Source organism: Physella acuta, unplaced genomic scaffold (genome assembly GCF_028476545.2).
Source record: "Physella acuta isolate Inbredline_101_S28 unplaced genomic scaffold, ASM2847654v3 ptg001646l, whole genome shotgun sequence".
In the NCBI taxonomy this organism is placed as follows: Eukaryota; Metazoa; Mollusca; class Gastropoda; family Physidae; genus Physella; species Physella acuta.
In genome coordinates this window covers 207,178-224,678 of record NW_026733160.1, presented here as the reverse complement: position 1 = coordinate 224,678, position 17,501 = coordinate 207,178, and the positions used below count along the sequence as shown (strand labels likewise).

Here is a 17,501-nt window from a genome sequence, read left to right as displayed (position 1 = left end):
ATTACAAAATACTGATAGAAATGGAAACATTAAGTCAATAAAGTTATTGATTTATCTTAGGGTCACAAACTAAAAACAGTACAATCATATAGAGTTCACATGTTTCTGTAATCTCGACATGAGTAAGAAAAACGTAGTCAATGTTCCATAACGTAAGTAAAGTACCATCGTAGCTCTGTGGATTCATTTACGCACTAGCCTTGGTCCTTATTGTCTTTATCACATTAAAAAAATGACAGCTATTATATGTTTGATAATTCAGAAGATTTTATGATGTCTTCAAAAAACAAACGAAAAAAAAAATAAATAAATAAAATAACACATATATCATAAGTTATATAAATGGATTTATTAGTAATTATTATATAACAAACAATTTCCTAAAGTACATAAGGAAGGCTTGACATTAAAATTAAGTGAGCGATATAATAAAGATGTATATAAATGCATATAGTTGCTTTCCATTAATTCTGTCCATGTAAACATACTAAACAAATACAATTATAAAATTAGGTAATTGGAAATTTCTCTAGCCTATGGTATGGAACACAAACGACACTAAATTGTCCACGGGAGATAACAATTAAAATTACCCACTTGATTTGTGAGAGTAGGGTTATATACCTTGAAAACGATAATAAAAGAATATTCCAATCTCAGTAATACAAAATATTAAGAATTAAACTTTTATTTTGTACTAATATGTACTTATATGTGATAGTAGAGATTTCTGAATAAACAAACATGCTAGATATGAGATACACTAGATAAAATATTAACTACTTAAACATAGGATTTACTTAAATGTTCACATTTATAATACAAAGCCTTACAGATCCCAAATTAACAGTTACTATCTACTTTATGCGAAGTTAGGTGGCATATAAACATCTTTCGAAAAACTATGCGAAAAAATATTATTGAAAAAATTGCACAATCATTACACACGTTATTAGAGTTGAACTTCACACGATCCGAGTGAATGTCTAATTAAAGATATAGTGGTAGATGACAACTACACTACTAGTCTAGTTATAAATATGCAAGAAATAAATGACACCATCATAGTCGTTTTTCACCTGTTTTAATGGCTAACACACACACAGTCAATCTATGAGGAATTTCAATTCCAGATGAGCGTATAAATGGCTTTATTACATCATGATAGCAAATCAAACTCTGTTGTAGTTTTTAAAATCATTTTTTAAATAAAATGTTTGGTTTAATGTTCGTTAATTTTAAACTTCTTATGTATACTCACCATCAAGAAAATATTGCCTTAGTGAAATGTTTACATCTATTTATTTTAATATATGAAATGTTGTTTATGTTCCTGAAGATTATATAAATAATTTGATTACTGTATATCCATTATTTTACAATAGCAATGTTTTCGGGTTGTTTACATTTGACGTAGTTTCATCTCAACAAAGTCTAGAGAGTCAGTATTGCCTGTAATGCCATACCAATGAATTCCTTTTAACAAAACACGACTCGCCCATTCACCGTTGACGTTAGCAGTGTGACAATCATCATACCACCAACCACCTCTCCTGTCTACAGCACAGTTGCCATATGGCCGCTCATCGTTATCAGAGTCAATGGTTGTAAACTTCATGCCCTTGTGACGACTAAAGTAGTCTCCAACATTCCCACCACTGAATGACGTGAAGCTCATCTTATACTTTGCTGCTTCATTTTCTACCTTAAAACCTCTGTACACAGCGTAGTAGTCTTTACCTTTATACTTCATGTCAAATCTGAGTTCATTATAACCCTGTGTTAGACAAACAATTAGAAATGTTTAGATATTGCATTGTGTTTGAAATATTGTAAGTATTGATCCCTCTATACTGTATGATAATTATACATATTGATTAAAAAACGTAACAAAAATCTATAAACAATATGAACAATTTTCCAAAACACTTTATTACAATAATACACACACTGCTTGAAAACTTTCTTTGTAAAAAAAAAAATATTGAATAAACTTATTTTGATAGTTCCTGTATCTACCCCATCATTAAAACAAAAAACGTCTTTTGACAAAGGAAATATTACATTATCTATTGCCTGCTTAAATTGCAACTTAAAAATATATTCCCTTACAAGAAATTCTATTTATATTCAATGTATGTATGGCTTTTCTAGAACTCCCTCCTTTTCAATTAATCACCTTACATTGCCTGCCGTTGTAACACGCTCGCAGTTAGTAAACCCATCTCCCTTACAATATATATTACTTATGTACTTTTCCTTCTTTTGATATGTTCAATAGCCCTAATTTTAAATCTTACAACGTATCTTATTTGTATCTCCATATGTATGTTGTGAAATGGGGTTAATAAAGGTCAGGACAGGCGGGAGGGTGGAATATAACTGTTGATAAAACCGGTAGAGGAAGAAATGACCGGCGGAAATTATATCCTGCTGACTGCATTACAATATTCTTCAAGGTTCGTTACATAACCACGATATTTATTGTATAAACTGTGTTACCCTTCCTAAAATATCTAACTAATCTGTAAATCGGTTATCTAATAAACACTTCTGAAATCAACGGATCAAGACACTTAGCTTTTTTCCCCATAAAAATAAAACACGCTATGTTAATTTATTCATCTATTAACATACTGTATGTGCACAAAATGCACCTTCGTCATATCAAGTGAAGATGTATAGTATTTGATTAGTTATTTAGCTATTGTTTTGTAAAATGTAAAAACTCAAAAAAATACATTAGGATGCATTCGCCATTACAATAGCACGTTACTTAATCTAGGTCCATTTAAATGTATTTTAAATATTCAATGCCATGACTGATGATTTAAATGTGCATTTCAGTGACATGTGTACACCAGACGCATAGTCCAATCGCTATGAAGATTAGATAAAATTATCAACATGAATGTATTAGTAACTGTAAACAATTGTATGCTATATTAATAGCAGAAATTTCAAGACTTTGCATTCACTACGTATCTCCACATTTGCAGCTTATATTATCCATCCATCTATTTATCCCCCTTTTCAACAGCCCATTAACAGTTTTAGCCAGATTCAATACATTCTTCCGCTCATATTTGTCATATATCTTCATCGTTCAATTCTTGAATTTTATTTATTTATTTTATCTCCACCTCAGCAATGCATCTAGGTCAAGTTGTAGCCTACATTATGGTAGCAATGCAGAGATGTCTAAAAGAGCATCGTATTTTTTTTCTCGATCAGTATACAACCTCTAGGGCGGCTTAATACTAAACTCGTTTACAACCTCAAATGTATAAGGTTTACGGTTGGGTAATATATATTTAAGACTCAGCTTCCGAGTTTCTTCATCACAACACCTTAGATACGCATCACCGCCTCTGGTGTCTCACAAATCCCTCCCTTTCTGATGTTTTTGGCCCCATGACCCCACCCCTACAACCCTCGTGCCCCCATGACCCCACCCCTACAACCCTCGTGCCCCCATGACCCCACCCCTACAACCCTCGTGCCCCATCTCTTTTTGTACTATTTATTCTGTATAAATATGGTTTCTATTGCTCCTTTTTTTATCGGTTTTATTAACATAACATTCAAACAAACATTGTAATGATGTTTTAATACTAATTTAATAGTAATTTATATCTACTGTCCATTGGTCCACAGCTTACGTGACCCCATGACCCCATCCGTCTAACTCCCCACTTCCCCTCTTTTCACATGAAGTCGAATATCCTGAAAGTCATCCTTAAATAGGTTTTGCTTACCTTAATTAACATGTACGAAACTATTCAAATTCTTTCATGAGAACACTGCTAACCAATTTTTTACCTTTAAAACTCCACCGTATCCCTAAACATCATTATAGCTTCACATGTCGGTACTAATCAGTCAAATAATCTTAGCTACGACTATGCACATCGACACAGAAGCACCACACGTTATCCCCTCCCACTCAATCACTAACACACCAACCTGTTCGGACCCCACCCACCAGAACATCAGCTTTGATTGTTTGTGTTTTTTTTCCCTATTATATATAGTATTGTACAGCCATCCGTGACGATAGTTTACAGTTGACAATGAAAAGATCAAGCAAAGCTTGTTATTACCTCCCCTTATTTTTAAATAGTTTAAAACCTAAATTATCTGCCCCTAATAGCCGTAAATAATTCGACCGGGCTCTACGATTGTAAACAAATCACGCGACTGGTAGGGTGGGGCAGGTAGCGACATGGTCTGTTGGGTATGCATGGAGAGAGAGGGGGGGGGGGTGGCGTGCGTCTACGTCTTGTCCCGAATGGTCCCCATGAAGAGAATTATATACGTAGATGTTTATTGTACAAAATGGGATGAAATCCACTTAAACCTACTTTATTTTCGACTATTCTACTATATGTTATAATTTTCACCCTCGTTTATAATAAAATGTTCTAAACCAGCCTCTGACCACTTTTCTTTTACCAACATGCTATAAACCCAATGTGTTTTATGTATTTACTAGCCGTCCCGTTCCGGCCAGGCCCTGGACTGGCATCTCTGAAAAACGTATCTGTAAAGGACCATAACTTGTGTGTTTAGTGATCAGCATTTATCAGGCATTGCCCACACTAACCACAACCAACCAAAACACACAAAAAACGCAAACATAACACTAACACAAAACAAGCACAAACGAAAACACAAAAACAAACGCAGGGACAAACCCAACCACAAACACAAAGAAAACACAAACACTAACGCAAACAAAAAAGCAAACGAAAACAAATCCAAACTCAAACACAAACCCAACCACAACCAAACAAAACCAAAACATACCAAAAAAAAAACAACGCAAACATAACACAAACGCAAATACAAACACAAACGAAAACACAAAGAAAACACAAACGCAAAGAAAAAAAGCAAACGAAAACAAACTTAACCCAAATCCAAACGCAAACACAACCACAAACGCAAACCCAAACTCAAACACAAAGAAAACACATACGTAGGTACCATAGCGTACACGGGAAGGCCCGGGGCGCCAAATAGCACCCTGTCGGGGTGCCGGAGGACGCCCGGATTTGATTCACTTAAAGACTATAGTAACCTTTCTTATCCATAGTCTATCGCACTGTTTAAAACACAATTATGCAGCATAGCGCTCACATAATAGCCCAGGGCGCCAAATCGAACCGTGCAGGGGCGCCGGCGGACGCGCCTGTTTCAATTTAGTGAACCAAATTATAATACTCCAAGCTTATCCGTAAATGGAAAGAAATAAACATATAGGATTTGTAGGACCTGGCTTATTAAATGTTATTGATTTAAAAAAAAATCAGTGAACAGTATGTTCAGTGTAAAGAATAAATAAAAGCCAGTATTAAATAATTATCATAATTTTTTTTTTTAAATCCCACTTTTTCTGGTTCAACTAAAAAGTAGAAAATAAATGCTATACATCACAATAATGCAAGCAATCACTCTACTATAAGCGATCGCAAATTGCGAGCGCATTATGACAAAAAATGAAAAACGTGGGGCGCCGTGATTTTCTTACAGTTTCTAATTCTTCGGTATTTTAGGTCAATCAGAAAACGTGTTTTTTTTTTAATTTAATGATAATTATTTTCTACTTTTTAGTCTTTGTTTGTTTGCATTCAAATCTTGCTATCGATTTTATCTTCTCGCATTCACCTTTTTTTTTTGGGTAAACGAAGACAAACACTCACAAAGGACGAACACAAAGATAAAAGAGACTTATACCAGGCGTGACACGCTTATTATTCAGGATCAGCTGGAGGTTCGTGTCGACGCATTCTTTCCATCTCCTGTAGACATTCCTCATTGCAGGGTTTTTTCCTGTTAGCTTGCTGCAATCCAATTCCACAATGCCTTCGCCTTCGAGTGATCGTACTCAACTGAGCGCAACATACGCCTGGCCCATTTCAATCAGTTCGTTCTTTCTGCTTAGCAAGACGAGAGACCCTTTCTTGTTCTGTCTCAATCGCAAGTGCAGCATCAGTTCTTTCTTTCTGCTTAGCAAGTCGAGAGACCCTTTCTTGTTCTGTCTCAATCGCACGAGCAGTAGCGTGAACACTCTATCTTTTGCTTTACGAGAGACACTTTGTTCTTCTGTCTCCATCGCTAAAGCAGCAGATTTTCGGTTTCGATCTTTTTCAAGCTTCTTTTGATACTCACCGACTTCCATAATTTTTGGTCGCGTTGGAGGATTTTCCAAACTGTATCCTGCATTGCGCTTCTACAGATACTTCTGGCGTGCCTTTTCCAATCGACGTTTCTTCTGTGTTGCCGTTTCTTTCACCATTTTGCCCTCGCGTGCAAACCATTCGACCATCGACATTCTACTTGCGGATCAGTCAGATTTGCATAGGTTTGTACTCAAACACCGCGTGACCACTACTCAGCCAATCGCGTGCTCGCTCCGGAAAGTACCGAACCTTGTTTTTATCAAATTACAATTAGTAGGTTATGTCACTTTTTTGTACAAATCAATAGGAGTCTAAAATGATCAATACAAATTTTCCATGGATCAATTTAGTAATAATAAAAATTGAATATTGTATTGTCATCGGAAAGAAAGTTTCCCTGAAAATTTCAGCGCGCTAGCTAACTGGGAAGTGCCCGAAATTTCGATCGCAAGATTTGATGGAAAGACAGACGCGAAAGCAAGTTAAAGAAAAAGTGGGAAAATACCTACGACATTGCACTTAATCAATCCCCGTTAATTATGTAATTATTTTTTTTTCTTAACACCAAAACAAAGTAAAAAAAGTAAATTCTTTCTTCCCCCGATTTAATGGGTTTTTTAAAGGGAAGTAACTGTGTAGTCAATACATTTCAGACACAATTTTTGAAAATTATTATTTTAAGTATATAAAATGAAAATTGTTTTTAAAGACTTTCAATAGTAATTTTTAACTTATAAATTTAGACCATGAGCACTATAATAATCCAATACTTACATCTAAGTATCCAAGACAAACAATTTACATTTTACAAACATTTTACATACAGAATTGAACTTTATATATTAGATTTATTTATAAAAAAAAAAATTAATATACCATATGCATCACTCTAACTACCTTGTAAATATCCCCCCAAACGGCATATTATGTTAAAGTATTGTTTTAAAATTATAAAACACGATTACGTTAGGCCCAAAATTAGTTTGGACATTATAGTATCTGGTTTGTTGTCTCAGTAGGTTACACATCTCATTGACATTTTTTAAATTACTTAGGAAATAGATAATTTAAAATTAATTGAAGCAGGCTACAAACAACTTTTTGAGGGGGATCCTTATTTTTTCTAGTTCCGCAATGATAATAACACATCAATATATTTTCTTACAAGGTATATCTAGATTAAACGAACGTATGAATGCCAATTGTAGTACAATATCCTTCACTTACCTAATCAGTTATTTACTGCTAGTCAATAATACCCTCTCCTCTAAAATGTATTACCCTAGTTCTGTAATTACTGTCCTCTCCTTTGAATTACAACATTTTACCATTCCTATCCATCTCCTGTTCATAACCCTAAGCTTTACATATCGCTAACCATTTTATACACTCTATGTACTGGTGTCCGTTGAATTATAAAATAGTTGAGTGTCCTATTGCAGTTTTATGTTGAATGGGGAGTAATTTACAGGAGTAGTTAATCTGAGGAAATGATAGAGAGGTAATATCATCAGGATAGTTAAAGAGGGGTGGAAGAGCGGGAGCTGTAATATTCTATCCTCAGCTTTGCCATGACCTATGAAACTAGCTCAAGACCACTAAAATTGTAACATTATTTCTAGAGATGAGATATTAAAAAATAAATAAGTGTATTTTATTTACAATTCAAATAATATAATAATATAAATAATGTCATCTCTTGCGAAGAATGGGAAAAGACATTTGTTTATCGATAGAAAAATAATGTTTTTATTTGTTAATAGACAGTCTTTAACAGTTGTATACGTGCAAGTTGTGTCAGTTGAGATGTAAAATACAAAATCACTCAATCAAAAATGCGTGTTTCATACGTAATCTCGCGTGTCATATTAGTTTTTACAATATATTTAATCGTTAATAAAAGTACTAAATTTTAAAGTAGATACTTTTTTGAAAATCACGCAGAAGAAATTATTGTCAAACTGAGAAATTGATGTTGAAAGGACCCCATGTTTTGTGAAACAGTTATCATATAACTAAACTAACAAACTAGTGTATACATGTATCATATAAAGTGATTGTTTTAAGAATTAAAAATTAAGTTATAGCTTGTACTACATCTTGAAGTGTGTATGTGACAATCACCTTAATACTCCCCTAAAACACATTACTCAGTGTTATTTCGTGATGTTCTAGTACAAAATTCAGTTTCCATGCAGGGTTTTAAGCAGCCAATATTTCCTTACCAAATCTGTCAATTTTGAAATTACATCATTTCCGATCCAAAAGTCTCCAGATGTTGAACCAAATCCATTTTTATAATCGTTCCAAGTTCTTGTAAAACTTACATCACCTTTGATACGTCTCTGTAAGAAATAATAAATATGCTAATATAAAGTTCTAAAGCTTGTGTTTAAAATTACGGCAGTGGTAAACATACGGCTACGTGAGTTCATTTGATTTATTCCAAGGTTTAATTATCTTTGAGATTAATTAAGATTCTATTTATGTCATACAACAAATAATTTACTTAAAATAAAATCAGTCGTTAGTTTATTATACTTAATATTTTCATATTAACTCTCTAAATATTATCAACACTTTGTGTATTAGACAGCTAAAATGTTTTTGGGATAACACACTTGCTTTAACTTTTGAATGTGTTAAATATTGAAACCAAATAAATCGCAAATTTTGTACATACAACACTAAGAATATTTTTCACAATCAGATTTTTAAAAGTAAATTCACACTGAACATTGTCGTTGTCTATCACATAGTCTGATTTTCTCTTTTATTTTAAAATCCAAACTTTTATCAAGAAGAACAATAAACTAGACTACTATTCAGCTTTCACATCACAATCCCCCAAACATTGAGTTATGTTAAAAATACTGCTGTAAATTAAAACACATAACTTCAGGTCAACCAATTAAAATATTGACCAGCGGCATACCAGAACTACAATAAAACTTTAGCTGGTGTTTTAAACGTCAATATAATCTATTATAATCATATTAATTTCAAATAGCCAAACAAAAGATATTATAAAAAACACTCGGTATATCGTTCAAATATTACATATATTAAGCGTCTATAATTTAGTATCATACATTTGTGTTAAAAGATGTAAATACATAAAAATTGTTAGAAAAAAATATCGGAAAAAACTTATTTGGTAAATGTCTAAGAATGTTTTAAATGACAAAAAAACCTGTATAATAATCCATCCTCCACCGTCTGTGTTGTTATCACACAATGTTCTGTTGACATCTACTCCAGCCTCTGTCATGTCCGAGTAAATACGATCGTTCATGTTGGCACATTTTAACTGGAGAAAAAAAAAACATTTCGAATATTTCAATTTATTTATTATTAGATGAAACAGTATTCATTGAAATCATGTGTTTATTCACACATTTAACAATTTCTCTACTTTGCTTTTTTAATAATAATATGTAATTATCTAAACCAACATTATCGCCTAGCAAAGCACCACACACTCCTACACAACCAGGAAAAATATATACATACAGATGCATGTATATATATATATATATATATATATATATATATATATATATATATATATATATATATATATATATATATATATATATATATATATATATATATATATATATATATATATATATATATATATACTTATACATATACATATAATATATGCGTGTTTTTGTGTGTAAGTACAAAAATATACTCCTAAATATTGTTAGTATGTGTTAAAGTTGTTTTCCAAATATAGCCAATTTAAAACGTCATTTATTTTGTTAACATTTGTTGAATATTATTTGAGTATATAAAATATTTTAAAACATTCTAGTTTTTCTAATTTTAACGAAACTAAGCACTGTATTGATTTAAGGTTAATTCGAAAACATACCCTGCCTAAGTAAAATACTTTAACTTTTAACTACTTGGGAGCATTCTTATATTCAACGTACGTGTTCGCTTTCGTTGAGCACAGGGCCAATAAATCCATGTAATCTACTGACTAGGACACCAATTTGATCTGATTTAGTAATCAGATTTTGAATGGTGTTGTTTATCTCCTCCAAATGGGCGTCCATATCAATGTCTGTTTTGTTTAGTAGTGATACAGCTGTTTGTAAATCCTTCAGTGTCTTTAACTGTGTCTCTGACTGTAATTTGTTGCTTTCATCCAGTTGTTGAATGCTTATATTTTGACGTTCCAATATCGCTGAGCTATTTTTTAACATTTCGTTAGTTAAATTTAGTAAATCTTTTTTGAAAACTTGCATGGTTTTTGTTAAAATTTCACTTTTATTTAACCTTTGAGACAAAGTTTGAACATCGAGTGATACATTAACCACACTTTTATTCAATTTATCCAGTTGCTTTTGTAAAACAATGTATAGATTTGTTACATTTTGTACCGACCTATTTTGTTTTTCAAGTGTGTTATTGTTCGCTTGTATCTGTTGAATTGTCTTTAGATAGCTTTCAGTTAGGTTGTATTTAAAATGCGTGAGCTCTTGATTTGTGTTATTTAAGGTGTTCAATCTGTTATTAACGTTGTTCATTTGATTTTCAAGTCTCTGAATTGTAGATCCTTGGGCAGATAACAAGCTATTGAATCTACTTTACATCGCATTAGTAAGGTTAACCAGAGTTTCATCAACCTTCTCATTTGTTAATTCTGTTTTGTGATAACTAAGGTTAGAACGTTTGTGATCTGTTAAAAACTGTAAATTCATCTTCAAGTCAGCTCTGTTTAACTTATCAGAAAATTTAAATGTTTTTAGAAACTCTGACATTCTATCAATTGTTTTATCAAACTCTGGAGTTTTAGCCTCTAAGGTCATCAACATCAGTGGCTTAAAATTGTCTTGGTCAACAGGCTTGGTTTTATTTTCTTTCGTCTCAGTGAGACCCCTTCTATTTGTGTAATACACATCACATCCAAACACTGTACTAAAACAATCGGAAGGTTTTGTAAATGATAAGGTCAATTCTCCAAACACTTTTGAAAACTTTCCATCAACTTTCGATCCAGCAACTTTATAATCTCGAACTCTTGAATCGGACTCTGAAAAATACGCCAACACAATTTTCCCCTCTATTTCACTGATGCTATAGACTGACATGTTGACAAGAGCTGAGATTTCATTATCTTCTCTTGTGTTCTCCACACAATGTAACTTGCCACAAAATAAATCTTTATCCTCCATATAATATTCTCTTTCTAGTAAAATGTCAAGTCCTGAAATATATTAAAATAAACCAATGAAATTTGGAAAACTAAATTAATCAAGAAATACTTTCTTTTAATACACTTCAAGCACAACAGCCTTCGAATAATCATTTTCTTAATCAATTTCTTCATTGTAAATTATTTCCAAAGAAATCTATTTATTAATTGCAAAAAAATTAATAATTAAAACATAAAACTGAAATTGTGTACAACAAGTTGTATTATTGTAATCGTCGGTAAATTATTATTCAATATGTGTTAGTTTATTTAAATTACTTGGACAAAGCCAATAATTGAAAACAGGTAGTTTGTGTTAACACACTACTTACAAATTAACATATACACAACTAAATACAAAACTAGATTTAAGTGTTCACTGTGTAACGTTAACCTATCTATCAGCCAAATAGAAGGAGAACGTCCCCGGATTCTTTTTTCGGGGTCATATGTAAATGCCTTACGCCTTACGGCCTAAGTGGATGAACACTTAACACAACGACACACTAGGGCTCGAATTTAATGTCTAGGGAAGCTAGTGATACTATTGTAATTAACACTCATCCAATCTACATACGACCTTTTAATCAGCGAACACAGTTGTGGCAGAACACAAGGTTGAACTAGATAAAATATTTAATGTATAAAATATCAAAAACCCAACTTACAAAATGCAGGAAAAAACACTATCACAGATTTCTACACTGTCTAAAGAACAGCTACAGGCCACACAACACTGCTGTAGCTTCAAAACTTACTTAGCGACAAGTAATATTAAACTAGAAGACTAAATCAACTGAAGAATGCAAGGCACACACAGGACTTAAGTACTCTCACGTTCAAATGGTCAGAGTCTATAGCCGGACAATATGGACGGCTGCCTGATCAAGGTAAAACGGCCTCGTAGACTGCCAGGTCAAGATAAACTGCCTCGTGTTGCGAGTGTGCAGTGCAATTAAAGACTTCTGAGACAGGGGAGGTTATCCTCAACTCATGTCGCCATTGGTTGGGATAATCATCTGATCAGAATCATTCAATCAGATTTTAATGGAAAATTTCTATGTCTCAAACACCTTAATAAGTCAGTGGAAAAACCCCAGGTGTTACACCATCATTCCATATAAGGAATTATACAATGTCAAAATAAAAATGACTCGACCTAAGTAGGTCACATCCCCTCCCTTTTTGGAAGTGACAGATAGGTTCCACAAAAACATACATAAGGAACCAATCTGGCAATGAAACAAAAATGTTTTACAAATGTAGGCAATCAAAATCATAATACCAGATGAAAATATCCCTGAACATAAAAGGGAAGTAACTCCAACTTTTACAATTGGTGAAAGGGGAGTAACCCTTCAAAAAGTAATTATACATCAAAATCCCTCAAAAAAGGGTATTACAATATTTCCATGTGGATATTAAAAGTGGTAAACCCGCCAGGGTAAGACCTTTATTTCAATGACTAGCTACAATATCAATTGAGTCATATGAGACATATTATTATAAAAGATTACATATAATCAAAAACCACCTTTAATTAAGGTTCACCTGAAAATAAACAAAATATTCAACAGGATTGGAATTTTGAAAAAAATTCAAAACTCACACCACTCATTTTCAAATGAGTGACACTCAAACAAAACCTGCTTATGGTCCTAATGAACCACAAAGCATGTCACATGATCAATGTGTACAACAAGATTTTACATCCTTGACAAACAATCAGCCACAACATTCTCACTACCCTTAATGTGTGAAATTTCCAGATTAAAATTTTGGAAATATAAGCACCATCTCAATATTCTTTGATTTGTCTGTCCTAACTTAGAGGTAAATTTCAGGGGATCATGGTCAGAAAACACTCTGACTGGATTGGTTGAAGAAGAGACATAGACTTCAAAATGTTGTAATGACAAAACCAAAGCTAAAGCTTCTTTTTCAATAGTAGAATAATTCTTTTGGTTCTCATTTAACTTCCTGGAAAAAAAGGCAATGGGATGGTCAATTCCCATGTTGTCTTCTTGAAATAGGACTGAGCCAATGGCTAAGTTGCTAGCATCAATGGCAAGTTTAAAGGGCTTGCTAAAATTTGGTGCAGCCATAACAGGAGCATTTGATAAAAATGACTTAATGGTTAAAAAAGCTTCTTGACATTTATTGGACCATTCAAATTCAACACCCTTTTTCAATAATGCAGTAAGAGGTTCAGCAATAGCTGAAAAGTTTTGACAGAACCGCCTATAGTAACCAGCCATCCCAAGGAACTTTTTGATCTCTTTACAATTTTTGGGAGGTGGCAACTTTACAATAGCATCTACTTTAGCTTCAATGGGCCGAACTTGGTTCGTTCCCACTTGATAACCCAAATAGGTAATTGAAGCTTTACAGAAATCACTTTTATGTAAGTTTACAGTAAAATTAACTTCAGACAATTTTCTAAAAAGGTTAGTCAACTGAACAATATGTTCTTCAAAAGTATTAGCAAATACAACTATATCATCTATGTAGGCCTCACATTGGTCTACGTCAGCAATGACAGAGTTAATGACCCTCTGGAAAGTTTGACCAGCATTTCGCATACCAAAGGGCATGCGTTTGTATCTATAAAAACCATTAGGGGTTACAAAAGCAGATATTTCTTTTGCACGGTCAGATAATGGGATTTGCCAGTATCCTGAAAGTAAATCAATTTTGGAAATTATCTTAGCTTGACCAACTTTATCAATAACGTCTTCTATCCGAGGTAATGGATAGGAATCAGCTTTGGTGAGCGCATTCACCTTCCTAAAGTCGGTCACAAACCTGAAAGATCCACCGTCTTTCGGGACTAGGAGACATGGGGAACTCCAGTTGCTGAAACTGGGCTCAATGATATCATTCTTAAGCATATAATCAATTTCATCTTTTATCAAAGCAGCTTTTTCCGGGTTAACTCTATAGGGGTGTTGTTTAATGGGTTTTGCGTCACCAACGTCTACATCATGAGGTGGAACCTTCGCTTCTTTGGGGACATCCCCAAAGATAGAGGGAAATGTCTCAAATAACTGAGACAATCTCTGGCTTTTCTCTGTGGACAAATGCATAAGGTGGACATCCAAATTATCTAAAAAGGAAGAATTTACCAATTTTGGGGGTTTCAATTTATCATGTATCACATCATCAGAAACATTTGAACATACAGGTAAAGTAATTTTAGCTGTGGATTGAAAATTGTTACAATTATCATAATACTTTTTCAGTGAGTTGACATGATACACTGTCTGTTTCTTTCTTCTGTCGGGCGTATTGACAACATAGTTCAAATCACTTAATTTTGAATGCACAGTGAAGGGTCCACAATATCTCAAGGATAACGCATTGTTCAGATTAGGTACTAGCACAAAAACTTTGTCGCCTGGATTGAATGTTCGTTTACAAGAACTCTTATCATACAGTCCTTTCATTCTCACTTGGGCCTTTCTTAAGTTCTTGTGAGCCATTTCGCACACGGCTTTCAGTCGAACGTGAAAATCGTCGAAGTTTTCCACTGGATGATCACTGGTACCTGTCCAACGTTCGTATATCAGCTTCAGGGGGCCACGGACAGAATGTCCAAACACAAGTTGAAAAGGCGAGTAGCCTAAAGAGTCCTGGACACAGTCCCTCGCGGCGAAAATAATCCAAGGAACAGACTCATCCCATTGGGTGTTACTGTTAGCGAATGTCCTTAGCATGGTTTTGAGGGTTTGGTGGAACCTCTCAAGTACGCCTTGAGACTGAGGGTGGTAGGCTGAGCTGGTGATGTGGGTAACGCCTAGCTTGGCTAGCGCTTCCTGAAAATGGTGACTGGTGAAGTTGCTGCCTTGATCTGTTTGCACGATTCTAGGTAATCCAAAGGTAGTGAAGAACCGGGTCATGGCTCTGACTACAGTCTTTGCCTTAATGTTCCGTAAGGGAATCGCCTCGGGAAAACGGGTACTTGAACACATAAAGGTAAGTAGGTACTCGTTGCCCGCCTTGGTTTTAGGCAAGGGACCTACACAGTCCATGACGATTTTAGAAAAAGGTTCTTCTAATACAGGAATCGGACTCAAAGGGGCCTTAGGAATTGTCTGGTTTGGCTTTCCGGCCAACTGACAGTTCGTGCAACTTCTACAGTAACGCGACACATCTTTTCTCATTTTGGGCCAAAAGAACAGTTCTTTGATCTTCGCCGTCGTTTTAGTGACACCTGGGTGCGCTGACATTGGATGGTCATGTGCCAGCTTAAGTATTTCATGCCTATAAGGTGGAGGGATCCACAGCTGGTTTTTACTCAACCATGGTGAGGCTGGTGAGGCATCTACTGGTACAGCGCGACGAAAGAAGAGGCCGTTCTCGGAGAAATATTCTCCATCGTCAGATGATAGAGATTTTTCGACCGTTGCTTTGAGTTCCGCGTCGACTTGTTGAGCTTTAATGGTGTCCTCCTGAGATATTCTCAGGGGTAAGCCCAGGCTTGTGTTTTCTGGAAGCATAGACTCCAGTTTGGGAGTCGAATTTCTTGACGATGATGGTAGATGTGGTTCAGACGTTGTGTCAGCCAATTGTTTGGTCTGGCTTCTTGTCACCGCACATGCAGGATACAGTTCATAATCATTATCTGGAACTGTTGACAAAGGGTCTGAAACCGTACAGGGGTATACTTTGCTTCCCGCAAGGTCATTCCCTAGAAGTAGGTGTACTCCTGGGACAGGAATGCTATCTATCACACCTAAAATGACCTCACCTTCGACGAGATGATGTTTCAGGGCAAACTTGTGTAGAGGGACGACAGTAGATTTTGTCCCCACTCCCTGGATAATGGAAATCCTTCCGGTGTTCGTCTCAGGTGTAATGTCCATTGAACTTTTCAAAATGAGTGATTGTGACGCTCCTGTGTCTCTTAGGACGGTGATATTCCGCTGAGACAACGGATCACCTGGTTTGCTAATGATGGCTTCAGCAATAAAAGATGAAAAGTCAACTTTTCTCGATCCCTCGAGATCGGTAGACTCGGAAGAAACTGGATGGTGGCGAGAACAGTCAAAATGTGACTGCACATAATGTGTGGAGACTTGACTACCTTCTTGCGGACACTTAGGGTTAGAGTCCTTTTGAATTCTAGAGTTCATAGTTGAACTGGCTGCTTGAGGGGATAGAGCATAGTGCGCAGAAGCACGCACCACCTCTCTGTTATATTGACGACGTTTGTAACAGTCCTTGACAAGATGACCAGGCCTTTTGCAGAACTGGCATACTGCTCGACGATTGAGAGTTGATCTTGGTTTCTCTCTGGACTGTAATGCCTTCACGTGTTGGCCAACAGGAGGATTGCTGCCAAAAAGGGGAAGCACGGGGTTGAGGCGGTTTCCTGACACTGGTGGTTTCTTATGCACCAACATATATGTGTCAGCCGACTCAGCAGCCTTCTGGATGTCAGTTATCTTGTTATCCAGAATGTGTAGTCGTATCTCTTCAGGCAGGGACGATAGGAATTCTTCCCTTAGGATAAGTGACCTGAGTTTCTCAAACTCAGAAACTTCCTCAGAGTGTAGCCACCTTGAGAATATTTTCTCCTTTTCAAAGAGAAATTCCACATATGATTGAGTGGGTAACTTGCGGAGTGTTCGGAATTTTGTCCGATAGGCCTCGGGCGTCAGTGCGTAGGCCTTTAAAATGGCAGTCTTGACCAAACTATAGTTATTTTGAACGTCGTGAGAGAGTGCCTGGTATGTTTTTGCAGCTTTCCCAGTAAGGACAGAGCTCAATAAAGCAGTAATGGAAGTTTCGGGCCATTCACATGTCTTCGCTAAACTCTCAAACGAGTTAAAGAAAACGACCAAATCTGTTTCATCAAATTTAGGAACTAATTTCCCAAATTTGGCAATCACTTGCCCTACCGACAACTTTTTTGGATCTACCAGAGAAGTGACATCACTAACTTGACCAAACTCTAATTCCAACCTCCTCTTATCTAAAGCAATTTTGGCCTCTAACTCCTGTCTCTCTAGAGCAACTTTCTCCTTCTCTAAAGCAATTCTAGCTTCTAATTCTACCTTCTCTAGAGTTTTCTCCTCGCGGAGCAACACACCAGCCAACAA

The 17,501-nt window shown here is 35.2% G+C and overlaps 1 protein-coding gene across 1 annotated transcript; it reads right to left on the bottom strand.

The window, feature by feature from the left end:
• Window positions 1–413: 413 nt before the first annotated feature.
• On the bottom strand, window positions 414–10,513 carry LOC131929539 (ficolin-2-like). The gene is made up of 4 exons (XM_059285791.1): window positions 10,130–10,513; window positions 9,379–9,495; window positions 8,411–8,530; window positions 414–1,777 (listed from the first exon to the last, which is right to left on the bottom strand). The coding sequence occupies exons 1-4, from the start codon at window positions 10,445–10,447 to the stop codon at window positions 1,403–1,405; spliced, it is 930 nt and encodes a 309-aa protein (XP_059141774.1). The 5' UTR covers window positions 10,448–10,513; the 3' UTR covers window positions 414–1,402.
• Between the last annotated feature and the right edge of the window lie 6,988 nt (window positions 10,514–17,501).

Coding starts and splice junctions, on each gene's coding strand:
- LOC131929539 (XM_059285791.1), bottom strand. CDS start 10,447: ATGCAAGTTTTCAAAAAAGATTTACTAAATTTAACTAACGAAATGTTA. Junction 8,531..9,378: donor GAGGATGGATTATTATACAG/GTTTTTTTGTCA, acceptor TATTTCTTACAG/AGACGTATCAAAGGTGATGT. Junction 1,778..8,410: donor TTTCAAAATTGACAGATTTG/GTAAGGAAATAT, acceptor TGTCTAACACAG/GGTTATAATGAACTCAGATT.